The 14,808-nt window shown below is 34.9% G+C and overlaps 1 protein-coding gene and 1 pseudogene across 1 annotated transcript; both read left to right on the top strand.

The window, feature by feature from the left end:
- Positions 1-510: 510 nt before the first annotated feature.
- On the top strand, positions 511-2,442 carry LOC110717366 (annotated as a pseudogene).
- A 6,175-nt stretch (positions 2,443-8,617) lies between these two features.
- On the top strand, positions 8,618-9,456 carry LOC110718068. Its single transcript, XM_021896870.1, has 2 exons — positions 8,618-9,377; positions 9,419-9,456. The coding sequence occupies exons 1-2, from the start codon at positions 8,618-8,620 to the stop codon at positions 9,454-9,456; spliced, it is 798 nt and encodes a 265-aa protein (XP_021752562.1).
- The last annotated feature ends 5,352 nt before the right edge of the window (positions 9,457-14,808 follow it).

Here is a 14,808-nt window from a genome sequence, read left to right as displayed (position 1 = left end):
TGCGAAAGATAAGAAACCGAATAATTTAAATTAAAAAAATAAAATAAAAAAAAAGTGATCATGTGAGAATAGAGTTATGGTAAGACATAAAAGAAGATGTCCAACAAAAAGTGATTATGCACTAAAAAAACGCCTTATGTAAGAAAGATCCACTTAAAAAACGAAGGGAATATATATGTCAACTTCTTTGTTTTTTGGTTGGAATTAATTTAGGCTATATTTAGTTTACTTTATTTTTATTTTTTTAATTGATCCGATTGTTTGATTTGACCTTTTATGTGCGGTAATACATGGGAAAAAATGTATCACATTGGGTCTTATTAGATTTGTATTAATGTGTATTTTACAAATATCTAATTTTATAATTATTTTTCATTATGAAATTAATTAAAGATATTTAATGATAAACATATAAATCAATAAGTATGACTTGAACCTATAAACTTATTTTCTTTATCTGATAAGAAATACTCCATCTATTTTATTTAAGTGTCGGACTTTGACTGGACATATATACCAATGCAAATTTTTGACCAATGATATCTTTAATCATCAATAAGTATAAATTATAAAAATTTGATGTTTGGAAAATATATATTTAGACGATTTCATCAAGTATCCACATGATTATATATATATATATTTTTAATTAATGCAAATCACTAACATTAATCAAAGTAGATTATGTGAATAGTATAAAAAGTCAACATGGGGCATTTAAAAAAAAAGGGAAAAAAAGAAAGAAAAAGAAAAAGAAAAAATAGGAGTAAGTAATAAGGTACTTTTTTGACAAAAAGTAATAAGGTAGGTGAATTAAACATAACCTTATTAAGACATGCATGAACTTATAGTTGAAAATTTTTCTATATTATTTTCAGGTCATACCGCGGGCAAAATAGAAATTCCAATAATTGATCTTCATGACGAAAAGAATTCAATCCAGCACATTATGAAGGCTAGCCAAGATTTGGGATTATTTCAGGTGCATACATCATGACATATATATTGTAACAATTGTAAAAATAGCTACATCACCATGTATGTTATTGTTATTGTTATTTTTTTTATTAATAATTTGATACTTAGGATAATTTATTTACTTTTCTTCTCTCAAAATAGGTGATAAATCATGGAATTTCTATCGAGTTAATGAATGATGCAATGAAAGTGTTCAAGGAAGTATTTGATTTACCTCCAGAAGAAAGATCGAAAATAAACATGAAAGAGGATTTAAAAAATATCTGCAAAATTTATTCGAGCAGCTTCAACTATAATACCGAGGAGGTTCACTTTTGGAGGGATGTTTTGAGGCACAATTGTAACCCTTAGGAGGAATGCATCAAATATTGGCCTCAAAATCCCAAAAATTATAGGTAATCATTCAAATACTCACTAAAGGTAAATCTTAACACGTAATAAATATATATTCATGAATTGAGACGTGACATATATTGACATGTTGGCTAATGGTCACACCATTCATGTAATTAACGTATACGCTCAACGGCTCAAATGAAATTAGACTTGTTGGCTTCTTTTAAAAGTGCGATTACATAGATCTCAACACTAAAATGATAAAATCTACCCATTAAATACGGTAGTCATTTCAACCTAGTATGTACAACTTTAAGTTAACAGTCGTTTTTTACATTGTGCTCATGCTTAAATTTTCAAGGAGATAGTCGGAGCATATGTTGTTGCCTTGAAGGGCATGGGAATGAAGATCTTAGAGCATATATCCCAAGGGCTTGGGTTAGAAAAAGTTTATTTTGCAAATGAACCAACTGAAGACAACATCTTAACTATAAATCACTACCCAAAATGCCTTGATCCAAGTTTGACCATGGGACTAACCAAGAACAAAGATCCGACCCTTATAAATATAGTTCATGCACCCGCCGATGTTCCGGGGTTACAACTCTTTTAAGGATGGTCAATGGTTTGGTTTTGAGCCGGCTCCTAATGCATTTCTAGTCTCTGTGGGCAATCAACTTGAGGCAATAAATGTTGTTCTAAATGATATAATTATTACATTGTTCTACATATCAACTAGTACAATATATCTACGTACCTAAGTTTCACATATCTGTATTATATTCTTCGTATCAAACACCTTGTAAGAGTTTTAAATTTATAAGTACATACATTGCATAAAAGATTATTAAATGAAGTGCACCTTGAGGCAGGCTGTTAGCAATGGGAAAATGAAAGGGGTGGCGCATCGAGTTGTGACAAACTCGACTGACGCACGAACAACTGCAGTGTTCTTTGTTAGTCCATCAATGGAGTGTATTATTGAGCAAGCTAAAGTTCTTGTAGAAGCAGAAGATTGTGGTCCACTCTATAAGTCATTTCGATACAAGGATTATTTTGACATCCATATTGGCCATACTGATGGGGAAAGATTCTATGCTTGAAACTTATAACTTTTAGATAAAGTAATAAATGTCAATGCTAGACTTATACCCCCTTGTCACAAAATATAGTTTATACATACTTTGACTGTTTTATTATCGCACAAAATATATTAAATTAAACTAGAATTATATGGAGATATAGGGAGTACATCATTTCTAACTTCTTAACCGTGGAATACTTTGTATTTTTTGAGGTTGTTAGTTATTGTTATACATTATTGTTATGATTGTTGTCAATAAGGATATCGTCTAGCATCCGTGAAACTCTTAGGTTGGAATAAGACATGAAAACTCTGTTTATTAAAATTACTATTTAGGAGTTTATTTATTTATTTTTATTTTTTAACTTTTTTTTAGTAGTATATGGTACAACTCTTGGTCAACCCATTTTCAACTTTTTAAGTCAAAAATACAAAGGTATAGCTAATTATTCAGGTATAAAAGGCTAATTTGATTGTAATCAGTTGACTACCTATTGCCTCTATTTCTATTTTTTTTTTGTTTGAAGGATACTTCTAAATTAATTTAGTAGACTAGAAATATTTACGAGTATTACAATTCATACTAAAATTTGGCCAACTTTATTAAATTAAATAAACTTTGAACACTCTAGTATTCATCTTGTTAATATTTCTTACAATATTTAGATATTTCAAACGCATCAATTAACTGCCAGAGTTTTGAATTTAATAGATAGAGTTTTCAGGTAACAATACTTATTAATAATAATCATAGCAAAAAAATAAATAAAAATAAAGTCAATTAATTAGTTGAAAGTCAATATTTTAGCCTATTTATATTTTATATTTCTAACAATCAATTAATTGACTTTTTTTTTTGTATATATTGTCATTAATATCCATAAACATTAAGGTATTGTCACCAAATACCCTTGAATTTAAAAAAAAAAAATCACCAAATGCCTTCAATATTTTCAAAATTAACCAAATACCCCGCAGTTTTTTTTTTTTTAAAAAAAAAAAGAATACCAAACGCCCTAAATGACAAAAACGGTTGTTAGCTTCGTTAGTTATTAACCCTTAACTAAACCATTGACCTTTAATTAAATAAAGGAAAATTTCTAGCTAGGTTTGCGTGCTTTAGTACAAAAACTATGAAAATTGTTTGGTTCAGATTTTGAGGATCATTTTGGATCTATGGCACAAATTTTAGGTCGAAGTTGGCAACAAAAAACAAAAGGACTAAAAATGCCTCAATTTGCGTGCAAGCATATTACCAATACATTTGACCATCATTTTTTTTTTATTACTCGATACACATTAACAAAAAATACAGAATGTTGATATTATAAAACTCATATTGTGACAAATTTAGAATTATCTCCCATGAACATATTTAATTGAATATTTTAATGAGAAATTTTTGTCCAAATTCTTTTTATAAGTTTGACAATAAAAAAAGAAATGGACATTATATTATGGGATGGCCTAGAGGCTGGAGCGAATATCTTTTTTTTAATATGTACATGTACTTTTTAAATGACTGTATTTTTCTTAACACATTTTGACTTTTGTGACTATTCACAAACTCTACTTTGACTAGCATATGTCATTTATAGTTACGGTACATTATAGTCATGTAAGATGTAGTTAGAATCGTCTCAATGTATATATTCATAGTTATCAACTTTTTATTATTTTTACTTGTTGATACTTACAAACGTTAATCGTTAAATTTGTACATTCATAAACGTGATTTAAAAAAAATATAATTTAAAAAAAAACAGTAACTGAAAAAGAATGGAGGAAATATTAATTCCTTTTTCCTAAGTGCATTGATTTGGCTATCATGAAGTTTTAGGAAAGTGAAATGGATTAATATATTGCATACAAGTGAGATCCCGAGCCATGCAATGCTTTTTACTCTTTAATTTGTTATCAATTTAAAACTATTTTTAAGTATGCAAAATAATTTGGTCCAAATACTATGAAATTTGTCGGTTATTTTTTTTTATGGTGAGTATATATTGTTAAATGGCCACATATAAAACATATTTTTTAAAACTGTGTATTTTCCTATATGAGAATTATTTATGTATTTTAGTGCCAAATTGGTCACGTTACTCTTCTTGTTAACCAACTAAGTATTTTTAAATTATGTATAAAACCATAGGAATATACTACTTTTTTGCAATTGTAAAAAAAAATTACCTATTTTTCATTTAATCCAAAATCAAGCAACTTAAAATATTTTCATCATCAAAATATGGTAAGTTTATCAATTTTATCATCAAATTCTTCTACGTTAATAGATTTTTTCAATGTATAATTCAATTATTTTTTTTAATATTTTCATTTTTTACAGCTTAATTTTTTTTCTTTTTTTTTTTCCAATTTGTGTTCGGTATTTTGGCTTAATTTGTTCAATTTAAGTTCGATTTTTTCGGCTCAGTTTATCACTTGTGTTCGATTTTTTCAATTTCATCATCAAACTTTATGAATTTTGTATTTGTGTTCAATAATTTTGATGATATTTTTCTGATTTTGCTGCAATGTCACTAGTAGAAAAAAAGAAATAGGCAACCCCCCTATGGCAACGGTTCATGAAAACCGTTGCCAACTTAAATGAGCGCCATTTTAAGTTTCAGAGTTGGCAATGTTAACCATTGCCAATTGAGTATTTTTTTTTTTAAAAAAAAAAATAGTTAGAGTTGGCAACGGTTAACCGTTGTCAATTTAAAAAATAAAAAATAAAAATAAAATGTTAAGTGTTGGCAACGGTTAACCGTTGCCAATTTTTTTTTAAAAAAAAAAAACCCCGGGTATAGCTGCTTCATTCAATTCCAACGTCTCTTCATTCAATTCCCTGTTCTCTTCTCTATTTTCTCCCTCTTCTCTTCGTCCCTCTTCATTGCTTCCCTCTTCAATTCCATATGCAGATGTCGCCCTTCCATTGAAGCATCTTTGAGTTAAGCTACCTAGTATACCTAGGTTTCAATTACTCCATTGAATTCCTTCACATTCATGCCTTTTTTGGAGGAATTGTTTTGCATTCACCACCTAGGTTTCTCAACTACAAGCGCACGTACGGCCCCCCTCCACAACGACCCTCCATCCACACATATACTTGGGTATAGGAAATGTAAGTTCTTATTTCAAGTAATTTGAATTTTGTTCTTCAAAGCTTGCCTAAATGAAAGTTTTATTTGATTGAATAATTCATAATATTATTATGGAGAGATTTTGGCTGGTTTGGCTGTGGGTGGGCTGAGGTTGCTGGAGGGTGTTGTGGGTGGGCTGAGGTTGCTGCAGGCTGCTGCTATCACTAGGCAAAAAACCTCAATCCCCACCGGTTCAAACCACACATTCCCCACCGGTTTTGAACCATTCTTGATTTGGGGGGTGCTAAATCCTCAAAGATTTCCCACCGGTTTAAAACCGGTGGCAAAAACAACTTTTCCCACCGGTTTTGGAGTGAACCGGTGGCAAAAAATTATGATTTATGTTATAGATGGAGCACTTTCCCCACCGGTTTTCAAGTGAACCGGTGGCAAAACTTCATCATTCCCACCGGTTTTCACAGTGAACCGGTGGGAAAAACCTGTTTTTTTTTTAAATTTTTTTTTTTATAATTTTAACTACAATAGGCACCGGTTAACCGGTGCCCATTATTCCTTCAAAAAATAAAAAAAAATTGCAGTTTTTTCAGTTAAAATTCATTAGACAATTAACCCAGAATCGTTTCCCTAAAAAAAAAACCTAGAAATTGTTATATACATTAATAAATTGTTATTTTACATAATCACATATATATATATTCATCAAATAAATTTTTATACATTATTCACAAATATATTTTCATCAAATAAATTGTTATTTTACAATTTATAACAAAAAAAAACCAGAAAAAAACGCAACAATGAACAATGAATAATGAACAATGAACAACAAAATATTTGAATCATGAATCTTGAATCTTGAATCTTCCTTCTATGTGGAGTCGCTGCAGTTTGAATTTTTTTTTAATTTAAGGAATACTACCTGCAAAATTGTAACGACAGATTAGAAAAGAGATGAGAGAGATCAGAAAAGAGATGAGAGAGAAGGACGAGAGATCCCAGAAAAAACCCAAAAAAACAGAAAAAACCTAGAACTTAGAAACCCAGAACCCAGAAAAAACCGAGAAAAAAAACCCAAAAAAGCAGAGAAAAAACTAAAAAACCTAGAAAAAACCCAGAACATAAAAACCGAAACGCAAAGCTAAAACCGAGAAACCTAGAAACGCAGAAAAAACCGAGAAACCAAAAAAACCCAGAACATAAAAACCGAAACGCAAAGCTTAAACCGAGAAACCCAGAAACATAAACAACTTAGAACCCTAGAAAAAACCCACAAAAACCCAGAAAAAAACCCAGAAACGCAGAAAAAATCCAAAAATCGAAACAAAAAGCTAAAGGACCCAGAAACCCTTACCTCAAATTTCTGATTTTTAATCGAAAAGTCAATCAAGTTTGTTGTGGTTGACAGCGGCGGCGATGGTTGTTGTGGTTGACGGCGGCGACGATGGTTGTTGTCCTTGGTTTCGAAATTCGGTTAAGACCGGTGGTTGTTGAGAAGAGGAAGAAGAACGAGAGATCAGAGAAGATCAAAGAGATCAGAGAAGAACGAGAGAGCAGAAGGAAGAGAAGAACTAGAGATCAGAGAAGAGATGAAAGAGATCAGAGAAGAGATGAGGGAGAAGAACGAAGAACAGAGATGAGAGAGAAGGAGAGCAAAAAAGAGGCGTGTGAGAGAGAAAGAGAACAGAGTTAAGGGTTTATAAGAAGAGCCCGATTTTTTTTATAAAGCACTTTTCCCACCGGTTTGTGTTGAACCGGTGGCAAATCTGTTTTCCTCCTTTTTTTTTTAACAAAAACAATTAGGATTTGGCACCGGTTTATCAGGAACCAGTGGCAAAAGTGATTATTCAAAATCAAGCCCACTATTTTTCCTACCGGTTTTTAAGAACCGGTGGCAAAAGGGGGGTGCCTTTTTCAATTTTTCTACTAGTGTATGTCTGCTTCTCTGGTTTGAGCTGTGTTGTTTTTCAGATGGCTCGGTTCTGCCTTTATGCTAAACATGTTGTTTTCTTTAGCTGTTGTTTTTGTCCAGCTGCTGTCTTGGTTGTGGGCTGTTTGGCTGGTGTTCGGTTTTGTTTTATTCTTGTTTTGGGTGTTTTCTTTGTCCTAGTCCTTGCTCAAAGTACCCTTCCTAGAAGGTCCCTTCTTGTTTGAGGCTAGGTAGTGCCCCTCAATGTTCGTGCCACCCTTCCTAGTGTTGGATTATTTAGAGTGTTGTAGTGGAGAGATCGCTCCACTTGTTAGCGCGCTTGTGAAAGACAAGCGCGGACCACTCCAAAAGCGCGACAAAATCGCGTTGAGTCTCTGGAAAATCTGTAAAGTTTAGGAGGCGCGCCCGCGCCTTGGTTTGGCGCGACCCGCGCCTAAACCGCGACAAAATCGCGTCAGGTTTCTGGAAAAGTTGGAATTTTGGAAGAACGAGGAGGAGCGCACGCGCGAGTAAGTGGCGCGCTCGCGCGCAGGGTTGGCGCCCCCGCGCCCTATGGTGGAGCGCCCGCGCTGCTGTGGTGGCGCGCCCGCGCCTTCTCGCTCGCGCCCGCGTCTCCTCGCTCGTCTTCGGTTTTTTACGGTTATTTCCTTTATAACCGTGAAGGGGCCTTGGTTTGAGACATACAGAAAAAACCTTCCTCTCTGAAATTTTTGCTCTCTACACCTTTATTGAAGAAACTTGTAATCTCTTCATTGATTCTTCATCTTCTAAGTTTATTGTTTGAGAATTTGATCATCTTTCTACACATCTAAGTGCTTAGTGTGTAGTGTTCGTCTATTGTATCTCAAAGCGTGTTTCTAGTTCAACCCAAGCACCGTTGTGGGGGGGATTAACGCTGTAGGAAAGTGATCTCACGCCTTAGACGAGTATCAAGAATCGAAGACTCACGTGGTCCATGGTATTCTCATGATCTCGGTTGTTCTTTTGGCTTGGAATGAGGCAAGTATAGTCTTTCATACTTGTAGTTTATATTGATTCTCTATATTTAGTATTTTCTAAACTTGTTGGTGTTTGGTTGGTAGTTTATTTTGTATTATTCTACTTTATACTTTCTATTTTCGCAAATTCTAGGGTTAGAATTTGTTCTAGCATTATTATTGAAATAACAATCTAAAGAGTTAATAACACAACATGTCTAGTGTGAAAGATCTTACCACAAACTTTGTCAAACTCAAGAAGTTTGACGGTGTGGAATTTCGACGATGGAAGAAGAAGATGTATTTTCTTCTTACATCGTTGAAGGTTGCCTATGTGATTAGTACTCCTAGGCCATTAGAACATGAGAATGAAACCATGGAGGATGTGCGTGAGAAATCGAAGTGGGATAATGATGACTTTATATGTCGGGGTCACATTCTCAATGGGATGGAGGATGATTTGTTCGATGTATATCAACATGTCGAGTCTGCTAAAGAGCTATGGGAATCGTTAGAAAGCAAGTATACGGCGGAGGATGCTTCTAGCAAGAAATTCCTAGTAAGTAATTTTAATGACTTTAAGTTTGTTGAAGGTAGATTGATTATGGACCAATTTCATGAGATACAACGTATTTATAGTAACTTGAAACAACATGGTATCAATGTTGATGAATTGTTTGTTGTTTCGAGTATTATTGATAAGCTGCCCAATAGTTGGAAAGATGTTAAGCATGACTTAAAACACAAAAAGGAGGACATATCTTTGTCCAATTTGGCTACCCATCTTCAAATTAAAGAGGGGATAAGGGCCATGGAGAAGGCTAAGGATGGAAATCCTAGCTCATCCACCATTAATATGGTGGAGGAAGGCAAATCTAGTGCTTCAACTAGTGGTAAGAGGAAGAAGTTCAATTCCTCTAAGGGCATGTCCAAGAAACAAAAGGACAACAACAAGAATGCTTGTTGGGAATGCGGTAAGACTGGACACCACAAGAAGGATTGCTACATTTTCAAGAAGAAAATGGAGAAATCCAAGGATGGTCAAGCTTTTAAAAGCAAGGACCAACCCACCAAAGGTAATTTATTACATGAGGTTGAATTTAATTCCGGTATGGATTTAAATGCAACGGATCCTAAAATTTTTATGGTGAAGGATGATGACTCTTGGTGGATGGATTCGGGGGCTTCAAGGCATGTATGCAAGGTGAAGCATTGGTTCAAAACCTTTCACAAGGTTGGTGATGGAGAAGAGCTCTTTATGGGAAACAACTCTACCATCATGGTCCAAGGAAGAGGACAAGTTGAGCTGATGTTTAGTTCGGGCAATAGTATCATCCTTAGGGATGTATTATTTGCTCCTAGTATTTCTAGAAATCTTGTATCAGGCCCAACCCTGAATAGACTTGGATTTAGACTAGTTTTTGAAGCAGATAGATGTATAATAACTAAGGGTAGCACTTTTGTTGGACGTTGTTATTTGTCTCATGGATTGTTTAAACTCTCTTTAAGAGAGAGGTCTGTAATGTTGGATTATGTTTGTTTAATGTTGGTAATGAAAATAGTATGAAGTTATTTTCTTTATGGCATTCTAGATTAGGTCATGTTAATTACAATAAGTTGTCTTTCATGTCTAAACTAGAACTTATTCATCCTTGTGATATTGCTCTTGATAAATGTCCTACTTGCATGCTTAATAAGATCACCAGAACTCCTTTCAAGAAAGTTGAAAGATGTTCTAAGATCTTAGAATTGGTTCATAGTGATTTGTGTGACTTTTATAGTACACCTTCTTTGGGAAATAAAAGATACATAATTACGTTTATTGATGATTTTTCAAGATTTTGCTATGTGTATCTTTTATATTCCAAAGATCAAGCCTTGGTTAAATTTGATAAGTAGAATCTTTTGTTAAGAGATTGAGAACAGATAAGGGAGGAGAGTATTATGATCCGGCATATTTTCAATCTTTGGGTATTATTCATGAGACTACAGCTGGTTATGCACCACAATCAAATGGTGTAGCTGAAAGGAAGAACAGAACTCTTCAAGAAATGGTTAATTCCATGCTATCTTACTCCGGTTTGAGTGAGGGATTTTGGGGTGAAGCTATGTTGACGGCTTGTCACATACTTAACCGTGTTCCCACTAAGGGAAAGGATTCCACTACTTATGAACTTTGGTACAAAAGGAAACCAAACTTGAAGTATCTAAAAGTTTGGGGTTGTAGGGCAGTTGTAAGAGTGCCCGGCAACAAAAGGAGAAAGCTCGGTGAAAGGGGCTTGGAATGCATTTTTATAGGTTATGCTGAGCATAGAAAAACCTATAGGTTCTATGTGATAGAACAAAGTGACTTTATTTCGAAACATTCGATAATTGAGTCAAGAGATGCAATATTTGATGAAAATCGATTTTCATCAATGAGTAGACCAAAGGATCTACAAGTTGGTACCAAAGGAAAGGAAATTGTTGATTATGATGATCAACATGTTTCTCGTGAAGGTTCATCTAATAATGAGGATGAGACTCCTCATGTTAGAAGAAGTAAAAGAGAAAGGAAAATTAGGAATCCCCTAGATGACTTCATAATTTATTTGGTTGAAGGATCTAGGGATGTCCTTAGTTCCACTACTCCATATTGCTTCAATGTGGATAGTGACCCAAAAACTTATAGTGAAGAAATTTCTTCCCAAGATAGTGCATTTTGGAAAGAGGCTATAAATGATGAGATGGATTCCATCATGGGAAATAACACTTGGGTCTTAGAGGATTTACCTTCCAGTTGCAAACCACTTGGTTGCAAGTGGATTTTCACTAGGAAAAGGAGACCGGATGGCTTCATAGTGAAATTTAAAGCCAGATTGGTTATCCAAGGCTTTAGGAAAAAGCATGGTGTTGATTATTTTGACACCTATGCACCGGTTGCAAGAATAACCTCGATAAGGTTGTTAATTGCAATGGCTTCGGTATATGATCTAGTAATCCATCAAATGGATGTCAAAACGGCATTCCTTTATGGAGATCTAGAGGAAGAAGTGTATATGAAATAACCCGAAGGGTTTGTTTTGGAAGGACAAGAAGATAAGGTGTATAAATTGGTTAAGTCATTGTATGGACTTAAACAAGCACCAAAACAGTGGCATCGAAAATTTGATGACACAATTTTGTCTTTTGGATTCAAGGTGAATCAAGCTGATAAGTGTATATATAGCAAATTTGATGACAAAGGTCATGGTGTCATTATTTGTCTATATGTTGATGATATGCTTATTTTTGGTACAAGTCTACAACAGGTAGAATTGACCAAGGAATTCTTATCCTCATCTTTTCAGATGAAGGATTTGGGGGAGGCGGATGTCATATTGGGCATCAAAATAATTCGGGACAATGGAAGACTTATTCTAAGCCAATCTCACTATGTTGAGAAAATGATCAAACGGTTCAATATGTTTGATAAGTGTCCCGTGAATACCCCCATGGAACCAAATGTCAAATTGATTAAGAATTCGAGGAAAACAATTTCCCAATTGGAATATTCAAGGATAATTGGATCTTTGATGTATGTCATGACTAGTACAAGACCAGATATTGCATTGGCTGTGGGAAAACTAAGTAGATTTACTAGTAACCCGGGTACACAACATTGGTTTGCAATAAGGAGAGTCTTGAGGTACCTTAAGGGTACATTAGACTATGGTCTAGCTTATAGTGGATTTCCTTCGGTGTTAGAAGGGTATTCTGATGCTAGTTGGATCACTTACAACTAGGATGACTCTTCTGTAAGTGGTTGGGTATTCATGTTTGGAGGAGGTGCCATTTCATGGTCTTCCAAGAAACAAACTTGCATCGCTGATTCCACTATGGCAGCAGAGTTTATAGCTCTTGCCTTAGCTTGTAAGGAAGCTGGGTGGTTGAGAAATCTCATGTTAGAGCTGTCTTTATTGCCTAAGCCAATCTCACCGGTGGCTATTCATTGTGATTCAAATTTGGCTTTAATAAAGGCTTATAGTCAAGTGTATAATGGTAAGTCTCGGCATATTTCATTAAGGCATAGCCTAGTGAAAGAGCTTATCAATGATGGGGTCATAAGTCTTGACTATGTTCCTACGAAAATGAATTTTGCGGATTGCTTTACTAAAGCAATGCCAAGACATTCCATCATATTTGCTTTGAATGGAATGGGTTTATGTCCTATAGCACAAAGTTGTGAAACCCAATCTAACACTTGAAGAAACATCAAGTCTTAGATTCAATGTGGTTGAATTACAACTTTGTTGTTTGTTAGCAATATTCGATGACCCATATTGCTATGTTAATTGTGACGGTAAGGTAGCGTCAATTCAAAGTTCTCAAAGATTTAGAGTTGAGAAGCTCTAAATGAAAGCGTCTTGTCACAAGGACACGTTTACGTATATGAGAACCTACCTATATAAGTTCGAAGTTTAGCCGCTTCAAGAAGTCTAGTTGGACATATAGACTTTGATGAACTTATTAAAGATACGGACACATGGTTGTATAAAAGTGTCAAGTGATGTTAAATTCGAGTTATCTTGTGTGTATTTCATCTTCGAATGATTAGAGATATCCGTGTGATTCAATCCATATGGAAATCATGGGATATGATCATCGTTAAGTGTGTTATACTGAGTGTCAATTCAATCCGTAGGGACATTGACATTGATGCATGAGATGAGGCTTATTTGATGAAAGTAGAGAAAGGATTTAAAGGAACACTCTAAATGGGGGAGGATTGTTGGAATATTTAGAGTGTTGTAGTGGAGAGATCACTCCACTTGTTAGCGCGCTTGTGAAAGACAAGCGCGAACCGCTCCAAAAGCGCGACAAAATCGCACTGAGTCTCTGGAAAATCTGTAAAGTTTAGGAGGCGCGCCCGCGCCTTGGTTTGGCGCAACCCGCGCCTAAACCGCGACAAAATCGCGTCAGATTTCTGGAAAAGTTGGAATTTTGGAAGAACGAGGAGGAGCGCCCACGCAAGTAAGTGGCGCGCCCGCGCCCTATGGTGGAGCGCCCGCGCTGCTGTGGTGGCGCGCCCGCGCCTTCTCGCTCACGCCCGCGTCTCCTCACTCGTCTTCGGTTTTTTACGGTTATTTCCTTTATAACCGTGAAGGGGCCTTGGTTTGAGGCATACAGAAAAACCTTCCTCTCTGAAATTTTTGCTCTCTACACCTTTATTGAAGAAACTTGCAATCTCTTCATTGATTCTTCATCTTCTAAGTTTATTGTTTGAGAATTTGATTATCTTTCTACACATCTAAGTGCTTAGTGTGTAGTGTTCGTCTATTGTATCTCAAAACGTGTTTCTAGTTCAACCCAAGCACCGTTGTGGGGGAGATTAACGCTTTAGGAAAGTGATCTCACGCCTTAGACGAGTATCAAGAATCGAAGACTCACGTGGTCCATGGTATTATCATGATCTTGGTTGTTCTTTTGGCTTGGAATGAGGCAAGTATAGTCTTTCATACTTGTAGTTTAGATTGATTCTCTATATTTAGTATTTTCTAAACTTGTTGGTGTTTGGTTGGTAGTGTATTTTGTATTATTCTACTTTATACTTTCTGTTTTCGCAAATTCTAGGGTTAGAATTTGTTCTAGCATTATTATTGAAATAACACCTAGAAGGTGGCTTTGAACATTGTTGGGTGGTAGTTGTGGTTGTGTGCCCTCGGGCTGGTTTTGTCTCGTGTTTTTTCTATTTCCTTGTTTGTAAGTTTTATTTGTTCATTCTTTGGTAATAAAATTTTTCTTATTTTCCAAAAAAAAAAAAAAAAAAAAAAAAGACAATATGTAGCCATGTGTTAAGGAGTATTGAAATTCTCCATTGATGATGTTCCTATGGGGAATATGTCCCAAGTTTTTGTTATTTGTTGCCCTAATTAATATAGAAATTGTTTGAAGTAGCTTATATTTGTCCTTTTTGTGTTTTACCTTTTGTGGTTGGTGTGGTTTGTTGCCCCATTTTCTCTCTTATTCCTTAATTATATATATGGCAACCTGAATGATAGTGCGAAACCATTCATCCTTGCATCTCAAGCTAAGCAGGTGTTTTACGTATCTGACCCTTCCGAATCAAAATGGTCTATTGTGCTAGCCGGCAAAAGAAGAATCCTTGGCGTTGGAGATGTCGAGGAAGAGGAAGAATATGATGCCTTTGATGACTCGGCACCTTTCACTGTTCCTAGACCTGCTGTGCCAAATGAGATAGACGACCAATCCAATTACATGAGAACAGACCACGATGAAGGAATATTAGATTGAGGTACTGTATATTTTCTGTTAGTTTGAATTGCAGGCGTAGAAAGAATTAAAAAATCACATTTTAGGTGAAAATGAATGAAATTGTTGAATTTCTTGCCCATTTTTCTTATATTCTTTATAATGAATAAAGTA

The sequence above is a fragment of the Chenopodium quinoa genome, unplaced genomic scaffold, assembly GCF_001683475.1.
Source record: "Chenopodium quinoa cultivar QQ74 unplaced genomic scaffold, ASM168347v1, whole genome shotgun sequence".
Lineage (NCBI taxonomy): Eukaryota > Viridiplantae > Streptophyta > Magnoliopsida > Caryophyllales > Amaranthaceae > Chenopodium > Chenopodium quinoa.
Note: the sequence above shows the minus strand (reverse complement) of the source record. Positions and strands in the feature narration are given on the sequence as shown.

What these genes read in the sequence shown, in the direction of transcription:
- LOC110718068 (XM_021896870.1), top strand. Translation starts at nt 8,618, where the DNA reads ATGTCTAGTGTGAAAGATCTTACCACAAACTTTGTCAAACTCAAGAAG. An exon ending in GAATGCTTGTTGGGAATGCG is followed by an intron (nt 9,378 to 9,418) that starts GTAAGACTGGAC and finishes TACATTTTCAAG; the next exon opens with AAGAAAATGGAGAAATCCAA.